The 16161-nt window shown below is 38.5% G+C and overlaps 1 protein-coding gene and 1 pseudogene across 19 annotated transcripts in view; both read right to left on the reverse strand.

Annotated features, from left to right (window-relative positions):
• HMCN1 (hemicentin 1) overlaps positions 1-16161 on the reverse strand; it is an 883583-nt gene that overhangs the window by 114395 nt on the left and 753027 nt on the right. For all 18 annotated transcript variants that reach the window (XM_079903114.1, XM_079903100.1, XM_079903116.1 and 15 more), the window contains 8 exons: positions 10104-10185; positions 8635-8771; positions 4582-4723; positions 3393-3537; positions 2881-3008; positions 2423-2579; positions 612-733; positions 246-410 (listed from right to left, as the gene is read on the reverse strand). In XM_079903114.1, coding sequence (XP_079759240.1) covers positions 246-410; positions 612-733; positions 2423-2579; positions 2881-3008; positions 3393-3537; positions 4582-4723; positions 8635-8771; positions 10104-10185 — 1078 coding nt within the window. The remainder of the gene's footprint in view (positions 1-245; positions 411-611; positions 734-2422; positions 2580-2880; positions 3009-3392; positions 3538-4581; positions 4724-8634; positions 8772-10103; positions 10186-16161) is intronic.
• Positions 14630-15680, reverse strand: LOC307194273 (BAG family molecular chaperone regulator 1-like; annotated as a pseudogene). Its single transcript has one exon. The product of its transcript is annotated as a BAG family molecular chaperone regulator 1-like (transcript).

Below are 16161 nucleotides of genomic sequence, written 5' to 3' on the forward strand. Positions count from 1 at the left end.
GTGGTCATGCTTAATACATTCATATCAGTCCTATATATTATTTGTTATTTTGTTTTTAGACTTTTTTTCTATCCCTTTCCCAAGTTCCCCCTCCCCACTCTTAAGTGCATTTTTTCCCAGATGCCTAAGCCCAGGAATACAGATGTACTTTATTCTTTTATTTTGGTGCAGCAGAAGTCCAAGTAAGGCCATCCAGTAAAAACGAATCCAATCAATAGCTGTGTAATCACTGAGCTGGGTCTTACCTGAGGACAGAATTCTATAGCCCTCTCCTCTGGGAAGCAGTCTTATACCATTTTTCGCCCAGTGAATTGAGGGAAATGGAACTCCTGAAGCTGTGCAGGTGATCACGGTGGGGGCGTGTGTGGTTACTAGGAAGTCAGTAGGCTCATCAGCTATGGAAGGTGGAACTAAAAGAAAAACAACAAAAAGAAAGAAAACTACATGTTCCCAACGCTTACAGATTTCCAAAGCCTTCTCATATATCCTTCTCTTTCTACACTGAAAGTGAATGCTTGGTCAGTGGAAAAGGAAGCTCTCTTGTGAAGTAGAGGAATGATGGAATGATATCATTATAATAACTTTCAGTCCACATACTAAGCCAGTTCTACCTTGGACAGTGAGATCCACAGTTCTCGTATCCTCTCCGGCATCACTTGTCACAGTGCACTCATAGGTTGCAGTGTCATCCACAGAAGGGGAAATAATTACTAGTGAACCTGAAGAAAGGAGCCTAGAAGAGAGATTTCAAAGTAATGAGGTGCTATATATCAATTTTCATAAATGTTTCTAGTTGGTTCAACGTGGTACTATCTTGTGAATTGAGGGAAATGGAACTCTTTCCTCATGTTAAAATGAGCATCATTTTATGCATCAGACTTTAAGTTTATATGGCAGTGGGTTAAGAGGACCTCAACCTTGACGTCTGCAGGAAGCAGTGGTGTGGAATGATTGTGTTAAGAGGGAATCTTGAGTTTTCTGAATGCTTATGGCATAATCCACCATGTTCTCCCAGGTGAAATACAGTGAAATGAGCACACTGATGATAGCCATTGTTTATTGGCCATTGAATACATTCCTGGCACCATCTCAAATGCTTCACATTAATCATCTCTAAATTTCACAATAACTTTGCAGATTGGTATTTGATTATTTCTACTGACAGATGGGTAACGACAAGTCTGTCTGTCTTGCACCTTTCCCTACTTCACACGTCTCCTTACATGTGGTGGATACCTTGGAGATGCATAGTACATAAATCAAAGAGTCTTTTCCTTAACTTTGAATCAACTCAAAACTAAAGTGATCTGAATCACTTCAAATGTTCAGAAGGTTGAGTAAATACACATACATTATTTAAAGTAACCTAATGAATCACTTTGCTGTAGAGCTGAAACTAACATAACATTGTTAATCAACTATGCTCCAATATAAAATAAAAATCAAAGAAAATATGTATCAAAATGAAACATCAATAAATCTTTAAAATTTCTAGTGGTTGAACACACTAAAAACATTAAAATAATCTAAATAAGAATATCTGTATTCTTACTTCAAACTGTGCAATGATGAATGGAAATGACTTGATTCAATGGAAACATACTTGACCTGCTTTTTTATTCAAGGGCATTGTACATTTTCCCCATAGTATATGCTTTCAAGTCACTAATGCCAAAAGATTAAGAGGGTGAGAAAGAGGGAGAAGCAACAGAGTTTCAAGTGAAACACTCCTAGTTTCATATTTCCTGATATATCAGAACTGATTTTTGTTAAGGTAGGTCTATGAGAACATTTGCTTTCAGTACTATGGCAAACCTTCTGCAAGATATCTATTAACTTGAGATACAAGAAATGATGCTTATCTAAAGTATCAGAAATTCCTAGTTACTTTTTTAAAGGTTAGTCTTTAAAAAGTATGATATCATATTAAGAGCAATGGTAGTCAAGCTGGAAGAATACAAAAAACTGGGAGAAAATGCTGTTCTTCCTCCCTCCACATGCTGCCAAATACCTATGCTGTATTTCAAGGTATAAAATTTGATTTTTATTCTGCAACTAAAACTTGTATTATTTCTACAGAATAGTTTTTCTTTTATACCAAATGATCTTTTTATCTTTTGTCTTTATAAAATTCCAAAAGATACTAAAAAAAAAAAAGCAGAATGGAAATCTAATTTTTTAGAGCTCAGACAGTTATCTACAGGACTTATGAATATAGAAGTTGCACCTATAATTCAGAAATAAGATTTTAGGTTGAAAAACTAATTCTACATTAAGGAAAAATAATACGCTCTCTACATACTAGCTAATTCTTCATACTTTATATATTTGCTGTCCCCATTGATAGAGTTTAAATGTTAATTCTTTTAAAAATTATGTTTCTAAATAATAGGTGGGATTTTCCAGTTAAATTATTCCTTACCGGTATGAATTCTGATTTTGATCCACATTAAGAAGATGCCCATTTTTTCTCCAGTTGATTGATGGTTTTGGTATCCCAGTAGCCTCACAAGCCAGAGTGGTTTGAACATTTACTGTTACAGTTATGTTGGTAGGACCCAGAGCAATAGATGGAGGAACTAAAACGAAGTCACCAAGTAAGAAACAGGTTCAGTAAATAGTATGCCATTCGAAGTATCTCTGCCAAACTGAAATTAATCATTGCTAACTTGCTTTATAGTTATGAATACAATAAGGTTCTGTGAATTTACACAGTGTTGTGATGACGCTCTTTATAATGGGTCTTCACTGCTTATAATATAGTGTAATACATTTAAATAGCACTAGATATGAAGGTCTTTATGTTATGACCCCACTGGTTTAGGCTACCAAAGAATATCTGACCCAAAGATTGGATGTTGTTCATAAAAGCACATTTACCATGGACTTGTAAATCTATTCGCCTGCGATCTGTTCCAGCAGCATTGGTAGCCATACACAAATATCTCCCACTATCAGTAACATGTGCTGACTGGATGTGAAGGAATCCATTTTCCAAGACGGAGTATCTATAAGAAAGATCACAAGTGAGTTCCTCCAGATCAGCCTTTCTGATTATGCACATTTTAACTGAGAACATTATAAAATACCCAGTTAAATCCATTTTTAGTCCTTTTCCTACTTCAGAAATTTATAATACCCTTGGTGGAAAAAAAAGGATATTCTGCAAAGGTGCATAGCAGATGGGCTTGTGATCTTGGATAGATTATAATCATTACCTTTTGAACATAAGCTTTAAGAATTATGCTTTTAAAATACTATATTCTGATCCTGATTTAAGATGAAGAGACTCACTTTAGAATGAAAAGACCCAAATAATGCATTGGATCAAAGATTTTAAAACTTATATTTCAGTTCTTACAGTATTTTTTATCCTTTTCCAGAATTGTTACCTTGCATGATTCTCAGATAGAACAGCTCCATCCTTTCTCCATGTTATCCTTGGGGTTGGCACACCTTCCGCAAAGCATTCCAATACAGTTGACTTATTTAAGTGAATGACAAGACTCTGGGGGCCACTCTTTATGCTTGGAGGAACTGCACAAGAGATGCATGTGGAAAACTTCCTTTATATCAATAACATAGCCTGAACTAAGACTCTTAAGAGGTAATACAAAGTGAGATTTGAGTTAAAAGTATGGCTTTGCCTACAGCTAATTCAGGTTAGTATAAATAGAATTGGGGTTTAATTCCTAAAGTCTTATTCAAAGTAAGATTTTATTTAAAAATTTACTTAAAAATGAAGAGTAAATGGGTGGGGAAGCTTTAAATCCCTGATATGGTGTATGAAATCTGGCTTTCTAATGAAAGAGGCTTGAATAGAATAAAAGTCATCTCTGGTATGATACAAATTAAAGATGATATTTCTTATTTCTCTTTGGCCAAATAATGGTCAGAGAATGTTAATACTGGAACAACTTCACTTTAAATAAAGGATAGAAAGTGGGGTGTTATAACAAAGCACATCTGTGATTAATTATGCAAGTCTCAGAGTGTGTATTTTATTAATCATTGAGTTCATATGGGAATAGAAAACTTGAATTTTAATTTTAGTGTTAGAGATATTAGCTGCCTGGGTCACTCAACTTGTAAAGTTTCGTATATTAAAAATCCAAAGGGACGCTTTTGAAAAAGTCTGTATCATATTCTTGAAATTTGGCAGATTTTAGTGTTTAGATTTTTTATTTGAGAAAATTACAGTCCCGTGGCAGTCCCTGTCTAGCACATATATAATCAAACACCAACATCAACAAAGGTGACTAAATAATTGGCTAGTTGTCATCCAGAGATTTAGTGTATTAACTTCTCCAATGGCTCTGATCTGAATGACGCAAAACATCAGGATATGCTGATAACAATTGGACATATATTGTCCTCTAAGAGAAATGTATCTTTTTCTTTTGAAATTGAGTTAGTTTGAATATAGTGATAGTACAAATATCATGTGTTGTCTTTATGAAAAGAAATAAGATAAGCACAAGAATTTGTTTAGTATGCTCATAAAAAATAAAAATGTTATCATCTCTTTAAATGCCCTTATCTAAATTTTTAAATTGTGAAACAGTGATTAATTTTTCTTACCATTTACAGTGAGAATAAATTCTCTTGTAGTCTTTCCTGCAATGTTGCTGGCAACACAGGTATAATTGGCTGTATCACCTAGATCTGCATTATTAATTTGCAAGTATCTCCCTCCAGATAGGATTCTTACTCGAGGTGTTGCCTGGATTCAGTAAGTAAAATTTACCATTAAAATGTTGGACAAATAAAATAAAATAAAATATTAATCATCAAAAGTAACTATAGTGAACTGTAGTGCACCTGTCTCCCAGTATCTTTGTCTGCTCCCCCCACCGCTATCCTGGTATCAAAAACTCTTGGGAAATATTTCTATGAGTGTAGTTAAAGCAAGAGCACAATCAGTGTCTCCAGTTCTTCACAGTGACGGCCACAATGAACATCTCAAGGATGAAAAGGTGTCTCAAGTTGGGCCCATTCGAGCTCCCCAGAAAGACACTGCTGGAAGTGTTGGAATAAGGCATATTTTTACTGGAATCACTGGTAGTGAGGATGACATAGCTTGGTGGCAGTCTTACCACCATGTGGGGACAGCTTGCTCTGAATCTAAGACATAAGCAGAGGTGGGATTCAGAGAAAGGACAGAGATGCTTGACTACATGGTTAGAGCCTCTGGATCCAGTAATGCCTAAAGCTTAAGTTCACCAATTACTATAGCTAATAAATATCTTTTTTTTCCATTTAAATTATTTTGAGTTTGAATTGTCACTTAAAGCTGAAAGTTTCCTGACTAATAAATTAACTTTGGTTAACTTATAGGAAATAATTATCCTTCAACATATTTAACATAAGTAAATAAATGATTTTAGTCTACAAATATTTATTAAGCACTTATTTTGCATCCAGGCATGGGACCAAGAATTATGAAAATGCAGAGACCTATTTTGAAATGAAATACTGAAATATAATGAAATCTAATCTCTGCTATAATGTCCAATTGGGGATTGTTCATAGACTTTAAAAAATGCCAGGTAACATCAAAGACTGGTATTTTCTGATTGTGCCTAAGTGGAACTACTTCAGGAAGAGCCCAAATAAGATTTTTCTACCATATGGGTTCTGTCCCAGATAAACATATATTTCTAATGAAAAAAGTTGTTCACACTAACATAGACAGTTCAGGTCAATTTATCTTGAAAGTCCACACATTTTCTCTAGGCCTTTCCTTGCTACAGGGGCTATTAATGGTAAACTTTTATTACTTCTGATGAGAATAAGTGATTTCTTAAACATACATGGTAAGTTCTACGCAACATTTTAATTTTGATATGGGTATAGCAGGATTTGAGGCTAATAAAAAAATTCTGAGTTGATTCTCATGTCTTTCTTCCATGAACATCAGTAAGTTCTGCCAACTTATTCAGTCTCACTACAATTTTCTCTGGTTCTCTTCTCATTTACTGCCAGTGATTCTTCCAAATTTGATTTCTGTCCTCAGATAGAACATCATTCTCAGCTGATGACCTTAATGCCTATTTCATTGAGAAAATCAAAGCCAGGTGCCTGCAATTTCTCCCTCTCATCTCTTGCATATGAATGCAACCTTCCTTCCTATTTTTCCATCTCTGTGGAAAAAGGTCAACGCTTCTGTCCAAGGCTAATGTCTTCACCTGTCACCAGTGTCCCAACCCTTCCCCACTCAACACACTTAGTCCTGTATCTTCCATCTCTTTCAGTAAATAAGCATATACAAGTCTCTTTTGTATTTAAGTAACAGTCCACAATCATTTCCACTTCCTCTTCTTTAACTCCCCCAGACAGCTGTAACCTGTCTTCTACTTTGATCACTGTATTGAAGAACCGTTGTTCAGATCTTTAATCAAGTCTATGTATTGCCAAAGCCAGTGAATACAACTTAATTTGTATCTTAACATGGACTCTGTTAACCACTCCCACTCTCTTCCTTGGCTTTCAGTACACCAATGTCTCCTATATTTAATCTTATTTCTCTGAGTCCTCATTCTCAGTCCCATTCTTCTCTTCTTCCTTTGCTCACCTTTTAATTGTCAATGTTGCCTTAGGCTTTATTCTCATTTACAGGTCTTCTCACACTGTGTGCTTTCTGGCTGACCTCATACAAACTGATGGCTTCAGCAACAGGTTACACCATTGAGGACCACCAAATCAAAGATGTTTTTGATGAAATATGGACCCATATGTCTTAGTGCTTCTTAGAAGCTCCACTTAGATAATATATAGGTAATTCAAACTCAAAATATCTAAAACTGGACTCATTTTTTCCCCCATAATTGTTGAAATCAGTCTGTCCCAGTACTGACATCACTCGGTCATATATGAGATTAGCCTGAATTTCTGTATCATCAACATTCACTCAGTCCCTGTCTGAACACCTAATGGTCTAGAGTGAAATGCACACATGGGAGATAAGACTATGGAGGAAAAGTCAGAGCATGAAGGGCTTTGTGAGCTAAGCTGGGCAGTTTAACCCGAATCCTAAAATCTATGGAGAATCATCAAAGGATTTTAATCAAGGTCTACTTCAACCATACCAAGCTACCTGCAGTTCCTGGGACAGCAGCATTCCTTCTCCTGTAATGTCTTTGTACATGCTATCACTTATGTTTGGAATCCCCTTCTTCTTTCTCACCCAACATCTACCCAACATTTAAACTGAACTCACCCTTCCCAAGAGGCTCCCCTGGGCTATTCCTTACCCTTCAGTCTGGATTACTTGCTTCTCCCCTGTGTTTCCATAAAATGCTGTATATCCCTCTAAGATATTGTTTATTGAATATCAGCAGTATCAATTTTCTACAATCTTTGATATACTTCTGTATATTTTCAGATAGTCTGTGAGCTCCTTGAGGATCAAGATTATTCTCAGGGGCAATCATAGTGCCTAGCATTATAATAGGCACACAATAAATAGAGAAACTGAGGCACAGGACTGTTAAGTGATATGCATGATGATTTAACAAGGAAGCAACTCTCAGCACCCAGTCTCTCTGTGTTTGGCATTTGTGTGATTTGATGATGGTGAAAGTCTTTCTGCCTTATGTATTAGGGACACAATTTCCTTTTATTTAGGCACAGTGTACCACAATAGGTTATACTAACAGGATGAGGAAGAACAAAGGAGAAACAAAAGGATAAGTGAGTACTAGGATAAGGACAATCAGAGCATTCAAAGTCACGGCTTTGAGCGAACCCTAAAAGCCTACTTAGGATCCTGGGCTGTGACACTATAGGGCAGCAGACAGATATCACCTGAGCATGGGAACCTTTAAAGAGCCAGTAACTGTGTTTTCAAAGATTCCAGTCCATATTTCTGGTGTTGCACAGATCCTTGGGGTCACTCCTGAGGACCAAGTTTAGACTAGGGAAATTCAGTAATAGGTTTGCCCTAGGGAGTTGGCAGGACAGGTCAGGTCTTTTGAGACTCTGATGGTTTCTTCCCTCTCAAGTAAAGACAAATGGTACAGATGAACCTATTTGCAGAGCAGGAATAGAAAGGCAGATGTAGAGAACGGACATGTGGACACAGTGGGGGAAGGGGAGGGTGGGATAAATTGGGAGATTAGGTTTGACATAAATACACTACCATGTGTAAAACAGATAGCTAGTGGGAACCTGCTGTACAGCACAGGGAGCTCAGCTCAGTGCTCTGTGATGACCTAGATGGGTGGGATGTTGGGGGGAGGGAGGTCCAAGAAGGAGGGGATATATGTATATATATGGCTGATTCACTTCACTGTACAGCAGAAACTAACACAACATTGTAAAGCAACTATACTCCAATTAAAAAAAAAGACATAGCTGAGTGTTTTAATTCAACTTTAATCCACGGGCTCCAGGAGATATATACTTGGGACAATTTACAGAGTATATGAATCAAAATACCTGTCTTTTGCCTCATAACTAGCTACTAACTACTCCAAGAAGGCTGAGAAAAAGGCTGATTAAAGGACCCTGTGCCCACCCCTGTAATGCTGAATAACTAGTAGTCTGACACTGTTTGGTTTTATCTCCCTAGCAAGGACTCTATTGCTGATTTTTTTGTCTCACAACGAATCTGTGGAATTTAGCAAGATTTACCTGTAACCGTTCTCCATTTTTAAGCCAGGTGATTACAGGTGGGGGTACTGCATCCGATTTGCATTCCAATGTCACCTGTCTGTTCCGTAACACAGTGAAATCCTGGGGCTCATCAGTTCCAGCAATGTTAGGGGGGACTGGGCATGAGAACAAATACACCAAAGGCTTTTAATAAACAGGATATAAAATGATCTGGATTATCTGAGGTGTTCAACGAATGTTGCTTCTGCTGTATGAAATAAAAAGCATAAACTTAAAACATTACTCGTTCAATTTATAGTACAATGATTACAAATAGTGAAAAATTTTTTACCTTTCTCAGTACTTTCACATACATCAAGTAATGGAATTCTTCCAATGGCCACGTAAATGACAGGATAAGTAATATAATCACAGTCTAAGTACAAAGAAGGGATTCCTTGTCTAGCTCTACACTTGGTAATAATTTTCTCTGAACATCACATTTTAAAACTTCTAAATTAGGGTCTGCCCATTATAATATACAGAAATATGTACATTTTTCTTAATATGCAGAAAGGGGGAGGGGCAAAATAGGGTTAAGGAATTAAGAGGTACAAACTACTATGTATAAAATAAATAAGCTACAAGGATATATTGTAAAGGGAATACAGTCAATATTTTATAATAACTTTAAATGGAGTATAATTTATACAAATTTTCAACCACCTCTCCATGAAGAGTAATTCCCATTTCTATGTCAAAATAGTATCGGCCACAGTCTAATTTGTCCAATTTTTCTGGAAGGTAATTTGGCCTTAAATGGTGTGTGTGTGTGTGTGTGTGTGTGTGTACATGCATGTGTGTGTACTTGCATATAATCAAGTAAATATACCTACAGAGATTTATCAAAACAAAATAATTAAAGGAAGAGGCCAACACACATGTACAAAGATGTCTATAATAGTGTGGCTTATATTGGTAAAAATACAAAACAGCTTAAATATCCAAAAATAAGGAATGTATTAAATAAATAATGGCATATTCATAAAATGGGACATCATGGAATCACTAGAAAGTAATGTTATAAAAATACATTTTTTGACATGAAAACATGTTCACCATACCACTAAATAAGATAAAAAAGTTAAATACTATATGCTGTATGATCACATTTCTGTGACAATATTTATATGTAAAAAGGTCTTATCTTTGTGTGATGAGATTATGATTGATTTATATAATTTATACTCTATGATTTAAAACCAATGAATATGAATTATTTGTGCAGGAACAAAACAAATAACTCAAAAAATCCATTAAACTATTCCCAACAATAGTTTAATGGACTACTGTGATCAAATATAAAAATCAGATTTGCAAAATACATTTTTCCTAATATATAAACATAGTTTTATGATATGTTAGACAGTTGCTCTATGTTCCATAAATTATGCCTTTTAATTAGGTATTAATGTATGATGGACTGCAGGACATTTTGCCAACTTTACCATGCACTCTCACTAAATATTCTTTATCATCATCTCCTGCAGGACTGGATGCCAGACACGTATATCTTCCTGTATCTTCCACCTATAAAATTCGAATAAGTGAATGACACAATGTTAACATGCTGGTTTTGGTGATGAGAATAAATATCTATTAGGATGAATATAGAAGTCTCACACAAAGCAAGATATCATTAAGAGTACAGTAATAAAATTTAATAAATGGTTTTAACATTTGTGATTAAATGTAACTTATACATTTAATCAGTTAAGTGTATCAGTTACATTTGATACTGAGCATGGCTTGACATCTGTTACATGTAAATCTATGTATTTGACATAGATTTAACAGGGTTTTGGTATTTGATCTCAGAATGTTTGCATATTAGGTATATTTAATGATCTCAGAAAGGGCAGATACATATAAGGTCTACCACCATACATGACAGACTAGATACTACAGTATTTATTGAAGAAATAAGTATTTATAAATTTAAATTGCAGACTGAAAATTCTACTGGAGTCTTCCTGAAGAAAATAAAATACATTAACCAACCAAAAAAGTAAATAAAATATCAGGTTATTTTAATAAAGCACATTAATACCACATTTTTAGTCTACCTTTGATATACATGGTGAAACAAAATAGCTATATTATGTAATTTGGCTGTAAATAGGTCAGGCTGACAGCAAAATCTACTATTTTCTGACAAAAACCAGAAACATTTCTTTAAAAATCTCCATACATAGTTTCCACTGGAAGTGTTAGTCTTCATTCATATTTGACATTGTGTAGAGGATGTCTTATGTATGTGTAAAGGATACACTGAAAAACAGATGATCTTACTACTGTGAAAAATATATTTTTGAAAAGTAGAAAATCCTGTTTTCATTTATTTTATTACTTGAATACTCCTAGAACACTGGGAATTTTAAACTTCTTACATTCAAAACTGACTTTATAGTTTATGGAAAAACGTTTTGGTAGGCTGCAAAAGGTCCACTGAAAAAATTTAAGGCTAGTATGTTTGGAAAATTAAATATGACTTTAGAAGAATGACTGTCTCATCATCCTTCAATTAAGAATTGGAAGTGATGCACTACTGTCTAGAGAATAATTTCTAAATTTCTCATCATATCTTTCTAACCTCTAAAAGTCAACTCTTACTCCACCAATTCAGTTTATTCCCAAATCATATTGCCCTCTCCACTTGTCGTGACTTAGCCAAACTTGCACTATCATTCATGACTGTTTTGAGATCTTGCCTTCTCCAAGAAACATTTCCTGACAACTTATACCCTTCTGAATCTTGACAGTTACTATTAGTAGCTACATTTCCTAAAGAGTGTTCTGTTAATAGGGTGTTTAAAAAATTATAGTTAGGTTTCTTTGGAGTAAGAGTTTGCAGAGTTGTTGACATGCATTATGGCTCACAAAGGAGAGGAAGGTACAGTATATAGAGTTTTTCAGATCTACTTAATCACAGAATTTTTCTCCCTTTGGAATAAATTACAGAATGAGGGTTTGATGGAAAATGTGTTAGCAAACTCTTGTCTTTACCACATAGTTTGGAATTTGCAAAGCATCCTTTAGGTAGTAGGCATAACTACATGCTATAGATACATACACAAAAAGACATAGGTAACTAAGATATAATTTAGTAATAACTGCTTTAACAGAGAGATGTACCAAATGTGAAAACACAGAGGACCAGAGGAACCAAGAGCAGTCTTGAGACTTGATAATATTTAATTTTTCAATTCTATAATGTTTTTCTTATTGTTTTCCTAATTTGGTCCTATGTAGTTTTATTTTTCTTAGAAAATTGGAAATTCCTTGAAGGCTGAGAAACGTCTTATGTATTAGATTTGTATTCTCCACAAAAGCTAGAATGTGTGGGTCACCATTTAACACTCTATGGAACCTTTGTCTTGTTTTGTTATAACATAACTTTTCATTCTTACATTTAAGACCTAGTGTAATGTGGCCTTAATTTCCCTCTAAAGCTTTATTTACCATGATTCCTTTATACTTATGGTTCTAGTGCACACACTTCCCTGTCTCCATGCTATTCCCTATGTTACAAAATTCTTTTGCTTCCTTTTTGGTCTGTTGAAATTATAACATTCAAGGGTTTTGATTCAGTATGTGGTTTGACAGTTGGACCTGAGTTTTCTCTGGGTTATTGAAGTGCTTGACAGAGGGAAGAGGGGAATGGAAGGTGTGTTCTCCTTGATGTTAGAAACAAGAACTGGGCTGAGTTCCACTGGCTATGCTTTTTTTTTTTTTTCGTTCTCCAAATATTTATTGAGCACCTAATATAAACCAGACAAGGTGCTTGAAATATACTGTTAACAAGATGAAGAAGCTCCTTAACCCAAGGAACTCAGTCTAGCCTAAAGGCAAATATTTCAAAAAATCCCACAAATAAATCATCATAGATCATGACAAATGCTGTTTATTGTAAAAAGTCATGACAAGTTGTGACAGGATATCACCCGAGGGCTTGATGTTCTCAGACAGTAGTAGGTGAGGTTTCTCCATGGAAGAGACATTTACGTTCTGAAGCATGAACAGGAGTTGCCTAGGACAGGGGTAGGGGTAGGGGTAGGGGAAGGACGGCGTGGAACCCTTCCAAGCAGAGGAACAGCGTGTGCGAAGACCCCAGGGCGGGAGAGGGCACAGAGCACCTGAGGGCCTGAACTAGACCAGAGTGGCTGACAGCAGAGAGCAAACAGGAGAGTGGCCCGAGGTGAGGAGGGAGCAGGGTAAGGACCTTGGCCTTTATCCCAAGAGAAAGGGGGGCTATTGAGGTTTTTAAGCAGGGAACTGACATGATAAGATGTGTACTTCATGATCACTCAGCCACTCTGTGGAGAATGAACTGGAGAGGGCCAGAGGGGAAGTGCAGAGGCCAACATGGGAGATAAATAGAAGGAAAAGAAAAAATGAGAGGGTGTGAGCAACCCCATGTCAGTCGGGAGGCAAACCGGTAGAGATTAAGAACATGGGCTCGGAATCAAGCTGCCCAGTTTGTGTCCTGACTTTGTTACTTACTCTACGATCTGGAGCAAATTACCTAAGCTCATCTCTAAAACAGGGATAGTATCTGCCTATGTCCTAGATGGTGTGAGGATTAAATGACAAATACACCTCAAGAACTCAGAACGGTATCGGGCACACAGGAACGTGCTGTGGCCCAAGGCCACACAGCTACTACTAGAAACAGAGAAATACTGGACTGCTCTGATTAAAGCTGGGGGTGGGTGGGCCGGGCCCCGAGCCTCGTCCACTTGTCCACCCCTAACCACCACCTTGTCCTAGTCCCACCCACGCAGCCCTAAATGCCTGGGACTTCACAGACTCCCTCTCTGCCAAAGAAGGTTGGCCTCAGAGTGGCCTGTTGGGAGCCTGTCTCCTGGGCACTGTGTGAAAAAATGGGGTGACAGCAGCTGACCCGTTTAAGAGTTCTGGCACGCAGGGCCACGCTCAACTTTATAATATAACTAGACTAGAACCTCAGAAGGCTTTTGCTTCCCTTACTTCATCTACCAAAAGGAAAAAAGAGTCTAAACACTCTTCTGCTTGCTGATGTATCTATAAACTGTTTTATTTTTTAAATAACGATGAAGGGGAAAAAGGCCACAAAACAGAGAAAAATAGCCTTGAAGGAACTCGAAGGAAATGTAGATCTCAGAAGGGTACGGTTGACAGAAATGCCTTTGAAGGAACTCCTGAGAAGTTTATGGTGGCCCTCACTACCTGCCTGCTTTATTCATTCTGTCTCCCCTCTCTGCCCCTCCTAAGCCATGGTTCTGATCCGGTTTCGAGCAGAGACTTAGTCAACTCTGGGTTCTAACCTCCTAGAGATTTGCTTGGGGACAAGGAAGTCCATGTATCAAACATAGGTCCCACTGCAGGAATGGCCCCCTGAGACCTCACGGCCTGTGGCTGGTCAGGGTCACTGGGGGGTGAAGTCAGGGCCTGTGAACCCACAACCCAGCCAGCTGTTCCAGAATTAGGTCACAATGAGAGATACTTGGAGTCCCTGTGTGCCAAACACCTGTCCTGAGCCATTCCCAACATTCCTGACCAGACGCAGCCTCCTGATGATTCTGGTTTACACAGATGGGACTATGGGATCATAACAGCAAAACGGCCTCACGTATCTGAAGACCAGGATAGCTGATAAAGCCGGAACTACCCCAGGACAAATGAGAGCTCTCACCAGCCCAAAGGTCAAAAAAGCTGGGAAGACTTGGGCAGGGGAGGCCCTCTCCAGACAAGGTGGGCTGCTGGACAGCACAGATACACACAGACAAAACGAGAAACTGACAGGAGCGCTAAAGATTGTACAGACAATACTTGTTCATTGGCGGTGTGTGTGGGGGGAATAAGGGGAGGAAAACTGGCAATCGGCCAGTTGTCCCCAGCTGCCCCGGGGAAAGCACGGAAGGAACTTCTGTTCCAGAGAGACCAGAGCTGGTGGAGCTGTTCTTCAGGGCAGCACAGCCTTCTCCGCCTCACCTCAGTCAGCCGGGGCCAAGTCTGTGGCCTGCAGTCGCTCCGTCTCCTGGGACGCTTTGCCTCACTGTGTCACACTCGGCTGGGAACGCCTGAATCCTTTTCACCAAATCCTTCCTTTTCATTCTACTGTCTTTGCAATTTTCTGGCAGCATTAGTGTGTCGATCTCTTCCAAGATCTTCATAAACTGCTCGATTGTGGCTTTTACTCTCCTATCGAGTTTGCAGAGAGCTTCAGCTTGCAAATCCTTGGCTAGAAAACCCTGCTGGATTCCGGAAAGCTCTTTATTCCACTCTTCCAGTTGGTCAGCTATCTTCTCCACAGACTTCTCCAAATCTTTCAACTTCTTTAGTTCAACTTCTTCCTCTGGACTGTTCTTTTTCCCAAGTAACATGACCCGGCAACCATTTCGTATTCCAGGTGCTGACACCGGCGTCTCCATTTCCTTCAGAGATTTTCCCTTAAATATGGGTTTCTGAAAAGGCAGCGGGACCCCTGTGGCCTCTGCAAAAACCTGGGCCAGGTCTTGGACCATTGGTTCACTACCGCCCTCTTGCGGGATAACTTGAAGATCGTGCTTCTCATTAATGCGGGTGAGGGTCCCGCTGGGCTCGGCAGCTGCCATTTCCTCGCTCGGGGCCGAGCGAGGCCATGCTTTCTTCCACACCTGCGGCCTGCGAGCGCAGGCGGCGGCGGCCCTGGTGGATCTGGCATGCCCTCTGGTCGCACTCCGGATGGCTGATCGCTGGGAGGGAGGCAGACCGCCCTCGGCTTGGGGCACCGACTGGGGCGGCTCCCGGCCCTGGCCAAGGGGTGCGCTTCCGGGGGCCCCGCCGCTCCCGGGTGGCGGTGGGGGGCGGGGCGCCTCGCAGTCTCCACGCTCTGCCGCGCTCCGCCGGACCCGTGCTTTGGCTACGCTTTTGAACCACACCCAGGATTGAGACCAGCTCCATCACCGAGCAGTCGTTAAGTATTTGGCAGGTGAATACTTAATCTTTCTGTGTCTGTTTCTGGATTTGTGGAAAGGGGATAAAGACACTGCCTCACAGAGTTGTCATGATGGTCACGGGTGTGATAGCGCCCATAGCTGAACATAAGACTGACACGATTTACAACCCTTAGCTCTCTTTTCCAGCTCCCTTTCTTTTGTTTCCTCAGTGAAAATGTACATGAAATATGATTAAATAATGTATTATTCTACTTTTAAAGAAATGATGATTATAATAACAATAAAATCAGCAACAACAGCAATCATTCTAACTCCGTTTTAGCATCACTTCATGCCCGTGGCACCAGTCTAAGCACATCAAGTTAGACTGTCTCTAAAACCCCAAGTATATATGTTCAGTATTATTACTGTTTTTATCCCCAGTTTACAGATGAGGGCGTTAAGGAACACATGGATATTTGTAATATAAGGTTTGCCTTTGTTTGTAGAACAGTATATTGTTACAGTAAGACATCCCAGACATACTTATCTTTAATATATTTACATTTCAGATTAATTTCCTTAAACACAAACTAAAAGAACAATT

Source organism: Stenella coeruleoalba (assembly GCF_951394435.1).
Source record: "Stenella coeruleoalba genome assembly, chromosome: 1".
In the NCBI taxonomy this organism is placed as follows: Eukaryota; Metazoa; Chordata; class Mammalia; order Artiodactyla; family Delphinidae; genus Stenella; species Stenella coeruleoalba.